This window comes from Notamacropus eugenii, chromosome 2 (assembly GCF_028372415.1).
Source record: "Notamacropus eugenii isolate mMacEug1 chromosome 2, mMacEug1.pri_v2, whole genome shotgun sequence".
Lineage (NCBI taxonomy): Eukaryota > Metazoa > Chordata > Mammalia > Diprotodontia > Macropodidae > Notamacropus > Notamacropus eugenii.
In genome coordinates, this window is record NC_092873.1 from 433,951,409 (window position 1) to 433,965,798 (window position 14,390).

The 14,390-nt window shown below is 40.7% G+C and overlaps 1 protein-coding gene and 1 long non-coding RNA gene across 5 annotated transcripts in view; one reads left to right on the forward strand and one right to left on the reverse strand.

Annotated features, from left to right (window-relative positions):
• Positions 1-587, reverse strand: part of MFSD4A (major facilitator superfamily domain containing 4A) — an 86,776-nt gene extending 86,189 nt beyond the window's left edge. For 2 of the 4 annotated variants that reach the window (XM_072648046.1, XM_072648045.1), the window contains exon 1: positions 126-585. In XM_072648046.1, the coding sequence (XP_072504147.1) occupies positions 126-355 (230 nt within the window). In that variant the 5' untranslated portion in view covers positions 356-585. Of the gene's footprint in view, positions 1-125 lie in introns of all 4 variants that reach the window. The other 2 variants (XM_072648047.1, XM_072648044.1) reach the window with 2 other exon arrangements.
• LOC140529412 (uncharacterized) lies at positions 211-10,881 on the forward strand. Its single transcript, XR_011975542.1, has 3 exons — positions 211-296; positions 5,800-5,972; positions 8,268-10,881. It is a non-coding gene; the product is annotated as an uncharacterized lncRNA (long non-coding RNA).
• Positions 10,882-14,390: the final 3,509 nt, after the last annotated feature.

The window sequence follows — 14,390 nt, forward strand, 5'->3', positions numbered from 1 at the left end:
CCCCCCCCAGCTTAAGGAACTGAGAAGGGGAGGAGGGAGAATAAATAGATGGGGAGAGGGAGAGTCAGGGGAAAAGAGAAGGGGAAAGAGAAGAGATGGAGGGAGGAGGAGGGCCGACCACTCACGTCTTCTTGAAGATGCCCCCCAGAGCGCTGCCCAACAGTAGACAGAATTGCTGAGAGAAAAAAACCCAGGAGATCTGGGGCAGCGAGCTGTGCGTCTGGCAGCGCAGGTCGGACACCGTGGGCCCCAGGAAGCCGATGCAGAGGCCGAAGCTGAAGAAGACGCTCCAGTAGGTGAGCGTGGGCTGCAGGTTACGCCTGAACAAGCCCGAGATGTGGCCGTGGCAGCCCATGGCACTGTTGCCCTCTCTCCCGTGCCTGCCCCGGCCGGCCGGACTCCCAGGGCTGCCAGCTAAGAGCGCCGAGCTCCTGGCGGGGAGGAGTCGGGGTAGCCCAGGGGGCCGGAGCTCGCCCCGCCCACGGGCCCCGTAGGGCCTGGGGCGGGGAGGAGGTGGGGGGTAGAATGCGGGTGGTGTGAGACTCCAGCTCTGGCTGTGCCTAACCCCCGATCCTGTCCCGTTCCTTCCTGGGGCGGGCCAGAGTCCCGCCCCGGTCCCTCCCAGAAACCACGGACTGACAGAATGTCAGAACTAGAAAGGATTTTAGACGTCCTCTAGTCCAACTCCCTCATTTTACAGATGGGGAAACTGAGGCCCAGAGGCGTGAAGTAAGTTGCCCAAGGTCACACAGCTCATTAGTGACAGAGGGCGAACTAGAGTCCAAATTTCCTTGTATCTCTCCAAATATTATACTTGGCCTTGGACCAATGGCATCCGCCTTAGCGGAGTATAAGCTTCTTGAGGACAGATACAGTTTCATGTTTGCTTTTGTATTCCCTGCACCTGGCACCGCGCTTTGCGAAGGAGGTTCGGAATAAGACTTTGTTGAACTGAATTCAGGTTCAGCCTAGGTGCCTCTTTATGCAGGTTGAGGGACTCCTTAGATGTCACACTGCAGTCGAGGAAACCAAAGTCCAAATTGATGGGGAGGGAGTTGGCTAAGCATTCGTGGTCCTGGCAGGGGAGTTGAGGACCCAAGTCTCCAACTACTAGCCTTAAGTGAAGCAGCCTTAAAATAAAGCGGAAGCGTTTTAGGCCTCTCCCTGGTCCCGCGGAGTTGCTCAGTCAGGGAGTTGAGAGGACAACAGCTAGCTATTGGCTCTCTAGAGTCAAGAAAACCTAGAAAGGACACCTCCTCCCCGAGTTTGCTAGGGTCCGAAAGGGGACTGAATGCCCCTTGTCTCTTTTCCCACACTCCTGGTCTGGAAAGGGATGCTGGGGGGCTCATTCTCTCTTTCCCGTTCCCTTCCTCCATAGTGGAACGCTGGGAGAAGTCACTAGAATGATACCATTGGGTGGGGAAGTATCCACTTTTCCAAAAAGAGGGACACTTGGTAAGATTTAAATAGCGTTGAGTAAAAATAAATAAATAAATGGATAACTCGATAAATAAATAAACAGCGTTGATTAGAAGAAAGCTCTGGATTTGTATTTACCGGCTTTGTGACCTTGAAAGCTTCATTTAACTTCCCTGAAGTCTCAGTTTCTCCACCTTTAAAATGCGAATAATAATACCTTCACTACCCACCTCACAAGAGTGGTTATGGAAATTCAACTTCTTTTTATTTAGGAGGGGGAGGGAGCCAATTATAACCCACTTAAGGGTAGATTAGAGTAGCAATAGCAGCTTGCTTTTATGTAGAGTTTTCGCGTGGTCGTCCCTGTGAGGGAGACCAGCAAATGACAGCCTTCGCTATTTACTGAGGAATCAGTTAAGGAATGGGTTAAATCATTTGCCCCTGGCCACTCGAGTTAGTTACTGGCAGAGACTGGAGCCCAGGTCTTGTGACTCACAAATTAGAACTCTGGGGCATCTTGGAGGTCAGTCAGCTCAACCCCACTCCCCCTTCTCAGAGGTGGAACAGCAGAGTAGAGGAGTCAAGTGACAAAGCCAAAGTCACACAGAGTTATTAGCAGATGCAGGGTTTCCTGATTTTTAACTCAAGGTACTGGCTCTGTCCTACAAGACTCTGGACTTCTCCAAGGGTACAACAGCTCTCTTGGAACACCATTATCATCCTCACTTGTTAAGTATCTGCCTGCACACTGGTCTCTACAGACAGAGCCAGATGGGTTGATGGAGTATCTGACCTTGGACCACAAAATCTAGCATGCTTACCTATGGATACCTTATGCGGTTTTACATAAATATCTACTCCAATCCAGCTGTAAAATTAACCTTCCTGAAGTACTGGTCTCATCATTCCCCACTATGCTCCCTGCCCCCATTCTATCAACTCCAGTGGTTCCTGGTTGCCCACAGAGTCAAATATAAAATCCTCCATTTGGCATCCAAAGCCCTCAATAACCTGGCCCCTTGCTACTATTCCAGTTTTCTTCCACTTTCCACCCCATCACAACAGCTGTGATAAAATAACCTTGGCCCCCTATCAATTTCTTAAACTCCATCTCTGAACTCCAGATATTTTTACTGATTATCCCCTAGACCAGCGACATTCTCCTTATTCATCCCTGCCTCAGTTTCCCTGGCTTTCTGTCTCATCTAAAATCCCATCTTTGGCATTGTCTTTCCCCTCTCCCCATTCATACTAGTGCCTTCCTTCTGCTGATTGCCTCCAGTATTTCAGGTACATACCTTTGTACATCCTTGTGTACTGTCTCCCACCATTAGACTGTGAGTTCTTTAAGATCAAGCACGTCTTTTACCTTTCTTTGTATCCCCAGAGTTTAACACAGCACTTGGCACAGGGTAGGTGTTTAATAAATGTTTGTTAACTGATGATTGACTGAAATACCATAAGAAAGGAATGGCAGTGAGCTGTAAGATTCAGGGCTTACAAATTGGAGTCAATTGCTGTTTGTTACACATAATAATTATGTGACCTTGGCCAGGTTATTTAGAATCTGTGGCTCTGGGCAACTCTGGTACTGTAAATTATGGAGAAGTGACTGAGCTGAATCTGTGTGTATATGTGTGTGTATGGTGGTGGGGGGGACTTTCCACTTTGATATTTCCCCACATGAAATCACAAGTCCAGCTTAATCCCATGAGAAACATGGAAAAAGGATAGATCCTGTGGTTATGGTTGTAAGCATGAGCTAGTGCTTGCCTGCATTGCTGATTGACTATGCCCAATGCCACCTCCTTCACTCCCTTTTCCCTCTCCTCCCCAATACTTTCTCTGCATACCTGTAGATGGTGGTGATAGAAGAAAGACATCACGATAACAGGGGAACCAAGGTGGAACTGTGGATAACCAGCTCCTCCAGCATGCATGAAATTTGTTGAATTAAATAAAATTAAGTTGCCTGGACTTTGGCAGGAATGGCATAAATTAATTTCATCTGTTTCTAGGAGAACCTTGAAAAACCTTTATTTCCTACAAATTTTTTCTTCTAAGGTCAATAGAATCATAGTATCAAGAACTGGAAGTGACCTTAGAGACCACCTGGTCCAAATTTTGCAAAGCAGGAAACTGAGGCCCAGAGAGGTTGTGACTTGCCCACGGTCATACAGCTAGTAAATAGAAAAGCCAGATTCCAGTCCAGGTCGTCTGGTTCTAATACCATTTCTGTATCACATTGTCATGGTTTATCATTGCTATTCCAGAATTCATTTCTGTCTGTCTTCATCACTGGGAGACTAGCAAGTGGTCCAAATGATTCTCCTCCATTTTCCAGATGGGGGTGGTAGAGATAGAGACTCCCCCTCATCTAGAGGTTAAGTGATTTACTCGAGTTTGCTTACTCTATCAGTGGTAAAGCTGGAAACTAGGCTTCTTTTTGCACCTCAGCATGTACTATTTCCACAGAGTGACTGAGCAAAGTAAATGGAACAGATTCTTGGTGCCTTACGAAGATGAAAATAACCTCTGCCCTCAGGGGGCTCATAGTCTTGTAGTCGCCAAGTCTGTTGGCGCCATGGATACAGTGCCTAGGAGGAGGAGATGGGGGTGGTTAAAGATCAGGCTGAGAGTTGGGGAATGGCTGACTTCAATCTGGGAAAACTTCCCAGAGGAGGTTGGATTTTTGTTGTGTTGGAAAGCAAAGACTAGATGGACAGAGAGTTCTTGGTTTCAGGCAGTGGGGTATCTCAGTAGGAGAGTGGGAGGATTAGAAATTCGAATTGCTTCTTCCATCTTTCACTAAGGCATAGTGACTAAGCTCTGCCATTTAAATGTCTCATTATCCTATCCTATCCTACTACATCTGCCCATTATATCATCCTATTATATTGTATCAGATAGGTACTAGCCCTGTGAATTCATTGGTGTAGGGAATTCCCTTGTGAGGAAACTCCCTCTGCCAAAGTAGGTCAGTAACTTCTCCTCAGTTTATAGTTATAGAATGTTACTTGGAAGTTAAATGATGTCCCCAGAGTCACAGAGTTGTATGTGTAAGAGGCAAGAACTCAGATCTTCCTGGCTTCTCTCTCTAGCATGTGATACTTCTCATATCATGTATCATATATGTCATATCACTTTATATATAAGGTATATATTTCATATATATACATATTATATATACACACATCTTTATACATAATACATACACATTAGTAAGAGATAGGCTAACTGTCCTCAACCTCAAGAAGACCTGGCATAAGATCGGTTTCTTCCACTCACTGGCTTTGGCCTTTAAGGCCCTAAGATTATAAATTGCAGAAAAGGTACAGAGTGAGATTAGTAGAACTTCTTCACCAGAAGAAGCTCCTTAGACTAATGAAATAATGGAGCTGATCAAAAAAACTATATTAATGAGCACACTGCAAGTCAAGTCAACAAGCGCCTGCCGTGTGCTAGGCTAAGGGCTGGAGATACAAAGAAATAAAAGACATTCACATACACATATACACACAACCACATATATGTCTGTACAATACGTTCACATACATACGCATATCCATACCTATCCATATCTGTGTACATATGCATTGTGTCTCTATGTCACTTATTTTATATGTGTATGTCTAGAGAGATAGATCATCTTCTTTAAGCGTGTCCATAAGTGTGTGGACACATCCCTTCTAGTCTTCCCCCAGTGACCTGGAGGTGACCTTGGGTTCTACAGGAACACCGTGTTTTATTTCACTTTACTTTATTGTGCTTTGCTTTATTATACTTCACAGATATTTTGGGATTTTGTTTGTTCGTTCGTTTGCTCGTCATCTTGGGGAGCGGTGAGGGGAGAGGAGGAGGGAGAAAAAAGTTTGGAACTCAAAATCTTATAAAAGTGAGTGTTGAAAACTTTATGTGTAATTGGAAAAAAATAAAATAGTATTAAAAAAAACAAACAACAAATTGAAGATATGTGGCAACCTTGTGTTGAGCAAGTCTGTTGGCGCCATTTTTCCAATAGCATGTATTCATATCATGTCTCTGTCACATTATGGTAATTCTCACACTATCTCAAATGTTTTCATTATTATTATATCTATTTTGGTGATTTGTGATCAGTGATCTTTGATGTTACTCCTCTAATTGTTTTGGGGTATCACAAATGTGTCTTTATAAGATGGGAAACATATAAATGTGTGTATTCTGACTGCTTCACTGACCAGCTGTTTCCAAGTCTCCCTCTCTCTTTGAGCCTCCCTATTCCCTGAGACACAATAATATTAAATTAGACCAATGAATAATCTTAAAATAGCATCTAAGTGTTCAAGTGAAAGGAAGAGTCGATCTATGAGATGAATTTCATTGTTGTCTTATTTTAAGAAATCAGTCCGGCCCCCCCAACCTTCAGCAACCACCACTCTGAGCGGTCAGCGGCCATCAGCATCGAGGCATCAGCATCGAGGCAAGACACTCCTCCAGAAAAAAGATTCAGACTCACTGAAAGCTCAGATGATGATTAGCAGCTGTGAATTAATAAAGTGTTTTAAATTAAGGTATGTACATTGGTTTTTTAGGCATAATACAGTTGCACACTTAATAGACTACAGGCTAGTATAAACATAATTTTTATATACACTGGAAAACCAAAAAAATTCATGTGACTTGCTTTATTTACTTTAATATTTACTTTATTGCAGTGGTCTAGAACCCAGCTCACGATCTCTCTTTATCTTCGTTCAAGGTTATGCTAGCAGAGCATGAGTTCTGACAGGTCCTCCCATCTAGAAGACTGAGTGTAGGAAGATATCTTACATTATGCCAGCCTCTTCTTTTACAATGCTACTATTTCCCCAGGTGTAGAACAGGTCTATAATCCCTGCTTTGAGCTCTTGAGATCAAGTGTTCTGGGCTGCAATTGTTGTTAAGTTGTATTTCAGTCATGTCTGACTCCTTGTGACCCCGTTTGGGATTTTCTTGGCAAAGATACCGGAGTGGTTTGTCGTTTCCATCTCCAGTTCATTTAACAGATGAAGAAACGGAGACAAATAGGGTTAAGGGACTTGCCTAGGGTCACACAAACTAGTAAGTGTCTGAGGTTAGATTTGAACTCGGGAAGATGAGTCTTCCTGACTCCAGTCCTGGCATTTTATTCACTGTGCCACTTAGCTGTCCTCTAAGCTGCAGTAGACCAATCTGATATCCTGAAATGTCTGGCACCAATACGTGGAGCCCCCAGGAGTGGAGGGAGGGCACCAGGCTGCTTAAGATGGGTTGAACTGGACCAGGTCAGAACTCAATCAGTACAGCTATTGTACTTCCAACTTGGGTGAGTGAGATAGGTAGACCCAATCTCAAAAAAGAAAGCAAAAGAAATAAAATAGATACAGATGTTCCCCACCCCCACCTTCAACACATGTAGCAGTGCCCAACCATTAATGCCTTGGTAAAAAGGAGTCTAGCCTATTTTTTCCAACTTGCGAACTGAGAGCATTTCTTGACGATGGGGATGCTGCAAAGTAGAGGAAGCCCCTGAGCTTCTGGGAAGGGAACCCTGTCGTGGAAGGTAGGGCACTGACTAATTCTTGTGACTTTTCCGAGAACTTGCCTTTGGGAGTAAGTAGTACAGGTGCTCTGGGGTCTGTTGGCTTGCTTGAAGTTGGGCCCAGGTAGAAGCAAAGAAAAGGGTTAACCACATGAGGCCAACGAAAGGCAATCTACATCCTGCAGACACCCTGAGGGGGAATGCGAGTGGGGAAGGGGAAGTCCACATGGGCTATAGTTAGCCTTATTCTCTGTCCAGAGAGAAGCTGGGTGCTATAGTGCTGGAACTGGAACTGCACTTTGAATCAGAAGCCTTGAGTTGTACTCTTGACATGTAATGGAACTTCTCTGAGGATCAGTTTCCTCATTTGTAAATGAGAATAAAAGTACCTGACACACTTCTGGGGTTACTGTGAGGTCCAAATGAGACAGTGGTGTAAAGGGCTTAATAAACTGTCTTGCCATATCCAATTATGAGCTCTTTTTTTGTTAAGAAGTTGGTAGATAGAGTGCTGGTCCTGGAGTCCCGAAGACTTGAGTTCAAATATGGCCTTAGACACTTACTAGTTGCAAGACTCTGGGCAAGTCACTTAGCCTCTGTCTTCCTTGGTTTCCTCATCTGTAAAATGGGGATAATAATAGCACCTACTTCCCAGGGTCATTGTGAGGGTCAAATGGGACTTGATGAAAAATAATGGATATTTTGCATGTACTTTATAGATATATAGCACTTAGAGTACTATATAAATGCTAGTTATCAAAATTAAGGAATCTTAATGGAAACATACATGGGGGGGTCATAGGATCTGGTTTCAAATCTTAGCTTCTCCTTTCTTCTCTGAAAAATGAGCAAAATCAACCTCACAGGGCTGTGAAGATAAAGTAAGATCCTGTGTTTTGTAAAACTGTACACTGCTCTGTCAAACTTGAAGCCCTAGAAGTGGGAGTGTGTAAACATGATGTGGCATAAAGGAGAAGTGCCCCTTGCCTTTTGTAGAGGTGGCTGGGTGGTACAGTGGATAAAGCACTGGGCTTAGTGGTAGGAAGACCTGAGTTCATTTCCTCATCTTTAAAATGGGGATAGTAAGAGCACTTGCCTCACAGAGTTGTGAGGATCAAATTAAATAACACATGCAATAGCTTTGCATACCTTAAAAAATTATATAAATTCTGACTATTATTGTGTGTGTTTGTCCTTCACTGCTGAAGAAGACCATGCCATCAGAGAAATAATGACATGACTTGCACTTGACTTTGTTTTGAGTAAGGGAGGGCTGTGCAGGTCACCAGCCTCACTTCTCCTCCAGAGCCATCTGAATCCAGCGACCAGATATTCATCAGGATGACTGGAGATGACCCAGGATGAGGCAACTGGGATTGTGATTTACCCGAGTTCACACAGCCAGTGAGTGTCAAGTGTCTGAGGTGAGATTTGAACGCAGGTCCTCCTGATTCCTGCACTGAATCTATCTACTCTATCTACTGAACCACCTAGCTGCCCCTAACTATTATTTGGGAATACTTGAAGGTAATATATGATAAGAAAGGAAGGAGAACAGATCATGTAGTAAGACTGAGGGGTAACAGCAGATGGGTAAGTTGAACACTGCCTGGTACTCATGGAATGTTAAAAATATCTATCTGCAGCATGTTGGATACATGAACAAGGGGATTGCCAAGGGACAAGAAGTCAAGGAAAGTTGACCTGTACCCATACAGGGTATAATTACATTGATGTGCATTGTAATTATATAAACCTACCTATATATTGATGTATAATTACACTGAAATCAGGGATATTGAAGGTTACTATTAATCCAGTGTGTATGTGTGCATATATGTGCATATGTACATCTGTGTGTATGTATGTAAGCATGTGTGCACACATACAAATATGTGGATATTAGGGATGAGAAGAACATTGGAGAGTAAAAAGATCTTGTTACTGATGGCATAAAAGTGAGGATAACTTTAACATTGTTGTTATTACTGTTATTATCCATCTCATTTTTCTCATCTTTTTTGATACCAAGGACAAGTTGTCATCCTGCTTTTATTTGTTTATATTTAATTGTCTTTGGACTATTGCACAGGTAGACAAGATAAATGCTTTTTGTATTTGCATAAAAGTATTAGGATATAAGCTTATTACCTTAGGCTCACTGAAAGGATCTGTGGAACCCCAGTAGTGAATAAGGGCCTGATGGGAATGATTATATACTTCATCCTCTTACTCCATGGCTTTGATCTCCTCCTATAGGTCTCTATATTTTGAAAGTTTTTCATTCCAAATAGCTTGGAGATTTTGAATATTGGTAAGACAACATCTGTTTTTAAAAGTTCTTAAATTTATGGGTTAGAGGGGATGATTAATGGAATAGATTAAGTACATAGCATATAGAAGTAAACAAATATAGTACCATAGTGTTTGACAAACCCAAGGATTGCAGTTACTGAAGTAAGGACTCACTATTTGACAAAAACTGTTTGGAAGACTAAATAATAATTTGATCAAAGTTTGGTACAGAACAGCATCTCACACCTTATAACAAGATAAATTCTAAATGCATGCATCACTTAAACATAAAAAGTGACACAAGCAAATTAGAGGAGCAAGGAAAGAATTACCTTTCAGGTCTATAGATAGGGGATTAAACAAGAAAGGGAGGATCACAGAAAATAAAATAATCAATTTTGATTATCTAGGATTAAAATGTTTTTACACAAAATATCCAATGTTAAAATGAGAAGGGAAATAGTTAACTGGGGGAAAAAAATCTTTGCAGCAAGTTTCTCTGATAAAAGTATCACAAATAAATTAGAAACTAATTTCAATATAGACGACTAAAAGCCTTTCCCTAATAGATAAATGGTAAAAAAAGATATGAATACCTAAGGGGAGCATAAACAGGTACAAAGGGATAAGAAAAGAGAAGGGATTCAATGTGATACTTGTAACTCTTAAAAATTCTATCATTAACAGTACAGATAGAAGGAATAAACATAGACTGAGGGTATGGGTATAAGGTGTATTTGAGGGAATGACAAAAAAAATAAAGGATGAGAAAGAGGAGTAAAATGGGTGTAAATAGAAGGGAGAAGTAAAATGGGGTAAATTATTTCACATGAAGAAGCGAGAAAGACCTATTACAGTGGAGGGGAAGATGGGGGAAGGGCAATTGTCATTGATTGAACCTTACTCTCATAAATATTGGCTCAAAGACAGAATAATATACACAATCAGATGAATATAGAAATCTATCTTACCTAACAGAGAGGTAGAAGGGAAGGGGATTAAATAAAGTGTTGGGAGGAAATGACAGAAGGGAGGGCAGATCAGGAGAGGTGGTAGACAGAAACAAAATACTGGTGATGTAGGAAAGGGTGAAAGGAGAGAGAGGACAAGCAAGAGGAAGAATAGGATGGAGGGAAATACACACGTGGTAATCATAACAGTGAATATGAATGGGATGAACTCTCCCATAAAATGGAAGCAGATAGCAGAGTGGATCAAAACCCAGTATCCTACAATATGTTACTTACAAGAAACACCCTTGAAGCAGAGAGACACACACAGAGTAAAGGAAATCTGGAAAGACTGTATGAACTGATGCAAAGTGAAATGAACAGAATCAAGAGAACACTGTACATAGTATCAGCAACATCGTGTGATAATGAACTGTGAATGACTCAGCTGTTCTCAGCAACACAGTGTTCCAAGACAAGTACAAGGGACTCCAGGGAAGATGCTATCCATATCTAGATAAAGAACTGATGGACTCTGAATACAGATAGAAGCATAATTTTTTCACCTTTTTCTTTCTTACTTTTTGTTTTTACTTTTGATCTGTTTCTTTTTCCATATCTGTGATGATTATGGAAATGATTTTTACATGATGGAATATATATAAACTATATCAAACTGTCTATCATTTTCAGGAGAGGGAAGGGAGGGAAGGAGGGGAGTGGAGGGAGGGAAGGGGAAAATTTGGAACTCAAAGTCTTGAAAAAAAGGAATGCTAAAAATTTTCTTGATTTGTAATTGTGAGAAAAATACTATTGAAAGCAAAAAAATAAATAGAAACAGCCAGTTTTCAAAGGAAGAAATCCAGGTTATCAACAACTACATGAAAAAATCTAAATCACCAATAATTAAAGAAATACAAATTAAAGCAGCTCTGAGGCTCGACCTTACACCCATGAGATTGGCAAAGATGACAAAGAAGAAAAATGGTATATGTTGGGAGAAACTGAAGGTAAATAGGCAGATTAGACACTGTTGATGGAGCTTGGAATGGATATGACCATTCTAGAAAACAATTTGGAACTATGCCCCAGCAGTTACTAAACTATGCATACTCTTTGAGCCAGTTGTACCACTACTAGACCTACCTATACTCTCAAAGATATTAAAGAGAGAAAAGACTGATGTGTAAAATACTATTTAGAATAACTCTTCTCATAATAGCGTCAATCTGGAAACTAAGAGGGTACCCTCCTGTGAGAATAGCTAAATGAATCATGGCAGATGAACATAACGGAATATTATTGTGTTATAAGAAATGATGAAATGGAAAATTTCAGAGGCAACTGAGAAGACCTCTTTGAATTGAGGTACTATGTTGTGAACAAAAGTAGGAGAACAATTTATATAATTACAATAACTGTATAGAGAAAAACAACACTGAAAGACTTTAGAATTCTGGTCAATGCAATGATAAATCACAGATTCAGAGGATAAAAACCTAAAGAAACACACTACCTACCTCCTCCTAGAGAGGGGATGGAAGTAAAAAGCAGAATGAGATACACATTTTTGGATGTGGCCAGTGTGGGGATTTGTTTTGCTGGACTGTGCATATCTATTATGAGGGTTTCATTTTTTTATTGCTCAATTGGGGGAGCAGTTGGAAGAAAAGATAATAAATGCTCAGTAAAATAAATTGTTTAATTTAAATCTTTTTATGGGTCAATGTTGTGTCTGGATGATTATGGGTATAAATTTTTGTCACCATGTACAGATTCCAATACAGTTGTTGGATTCCAAAGGACATTTTGAGGTCTGCACTTGTAGTATGGTGGGGTTTTTTTTCATTTGTTAGTTTCTGAAAAGTGATGAGTTTGTGATATGTAATTCTAGCTCCCAAGGTTATGTCTTGCTAGGTATTCCCTAGGTGACAGATTTTTATAGTCTGCTATGATGTGTCACAGAGTTTTTGTCATTTCTTTACATAATCTACCTTGATTAATAGGTATGGACTACTTAAAGATAAGCCATATGTAATTATACACACACACACAGACATACACACACACACATGTTGTATCCTCCTTTAGAATGTAAAGTCCTTGGAGACAGAGACTTTGCCTAGCATAGTGCCTGGTAAACTTCATAAGTGCTTGTTGATTGATTTTGTAGTCCATAGTTTTAAGACTTTATGCCTAACGGTGACTTGGGGCACTGAGAAGTTGAGTAATTTGTCTAGAGTTTTGTAGCCAGTACGTGTCAGAGGTAGGACCTCAATCCACTTTCTTTTTTTTTTTTTAATTTAATTTTTCATTTTTAACACGGTTTATAATAGATAAAACAATTCAAACTTTTGGTCAGGTGATACTTCTTTTTAAAGTATTTACAATATGGACCACATTAGAATTTTTTTTAAAACATTAACCAACTGAAACACAAATAATATTTATGTTTTCTAACTTCACAAGCTCTTGACCTAATTGTCTCCACAGTATTACTAAGAATTAAAGGACCCTAACTTATTGCTGCTGGTCTAAAGTCTTACGCCTAATAGCTTAATTTTAGACTTAACCTTGGATGATCCCCTACCAATAATCTATAATTTAATAGATCTAGTATTAAGCTTACAAACCTTTTGACTATAGGAAATTGCCGCCAAGAGTAGGGACATTACAGGGAAACAATATCTCCCCCACTTCATGTTAGTTGCAGACAGTAGTAGATTGTCAACTTGCATTCAGTCAGGCTTAAAGTCTGCCAGGTGTCAGTGGGGAAACTGAGTCAGGAGAATCCTACCTCAGCCCAGGCTGAACAGCCGCTCTCCCACCCTTCCCATGAGATCACCTTTTGCAGTTCATACAAGCATCTCACAGGCTTACTGGCATCATGGATTGGAGGCTCAGACCACCTTTCTTGCCACCCATACCTGGAGTTAGACAGTCACTTAATAGTCCCATAGTATCCAAAAATGGCAAGTTCCAATAACCAGGTTTCAAATATGATTATAATTTCACTTTGGCTAAGGAACATCTTTTAAGGCAAGTCTTAAGTGGTTTACATGCCTTTCTATACATGTTCTAGTTCCTGATTAAATAGCAATCATAAAATCAGATTTACCATTAAAACCTTAACTTTTCCATCAATGCCAAATTTTACCTGAGGTTACCTTCCTCTAGGAAATTTGACTAAAATTCTTTCGCCAAAACTAAAGATGTCATTGATTTATTCTCAGTAATTGATTCAGTCAATTGTTTTAATTCTAATTGCTTTTACCTCACTTTGTAACATGTCCAATTTTTCTCCCCATCACTCCCTTCCCCCTGCTTCCTAATACCTTGCATTCTGATTACTCCTTCCCTCAATGTACTCTCCCTTCTATCACACCCCACTCTTCACTTATCCCCATCTTCTCTCTTTTCTTGTAGAGCAAGATAAATTTCTATACCCTTGTATATCCCTGTATTTCTTATTTCCTGATTATATGAAATAAAAATTCTCAACATTTGTTGCTAATACTTTGAATTCCAACTTCTCTCCCTCCCCCCCCCCTCCCTAACCCCATTGAGAAGGGAAGCAATTCAATACAAACTAAATATGTGTCATTTTGCAAAAGACTTCCATAATAATCATGTTGTATAATACTAATTATATTGCCCTCTGTCCTACTCTTTCCCCCTTTATTTTTCCCCCTCTATTGACCTTGCCCCTTCTTGAAAATGTTTATTTCTAGTAACTTCCTTCTCTCATCTGCCCTCCCTTCTATCATTCCCCTCACCCCACTTGTTGCCTCCTCCCCTACTTTCCTGTGGTGTGAGATAGATTTTCATATCAAATTTAGCGAGCATGTTATTCCCTCCTTCAGCCATATGTGGAGAGAGTAGCTTCATTTTTCCCTTCTCCCCTTCTCCCTTTTCTCCTCCATTGAACAAGATTTTTCTTATCTCTTTTATGAGTTATAGCCTGCCCCATTCCATTGCTCCCATTCTCCTCCCGGTATTTTTCTCCCTCACCCCTTAATTTTTATTTTATTTTATTTTATTTTTTTGTGTGTGGATATCATCTCTTCTGATTCAACACACCCTGTACTCTCTGTCTATATGTGTGTATGTATGTATGTACAATGTGTATGTGTATGTACAATCTCTCCATCTACCCAAATTCTGAGAAAAGATTCAAGTTATAA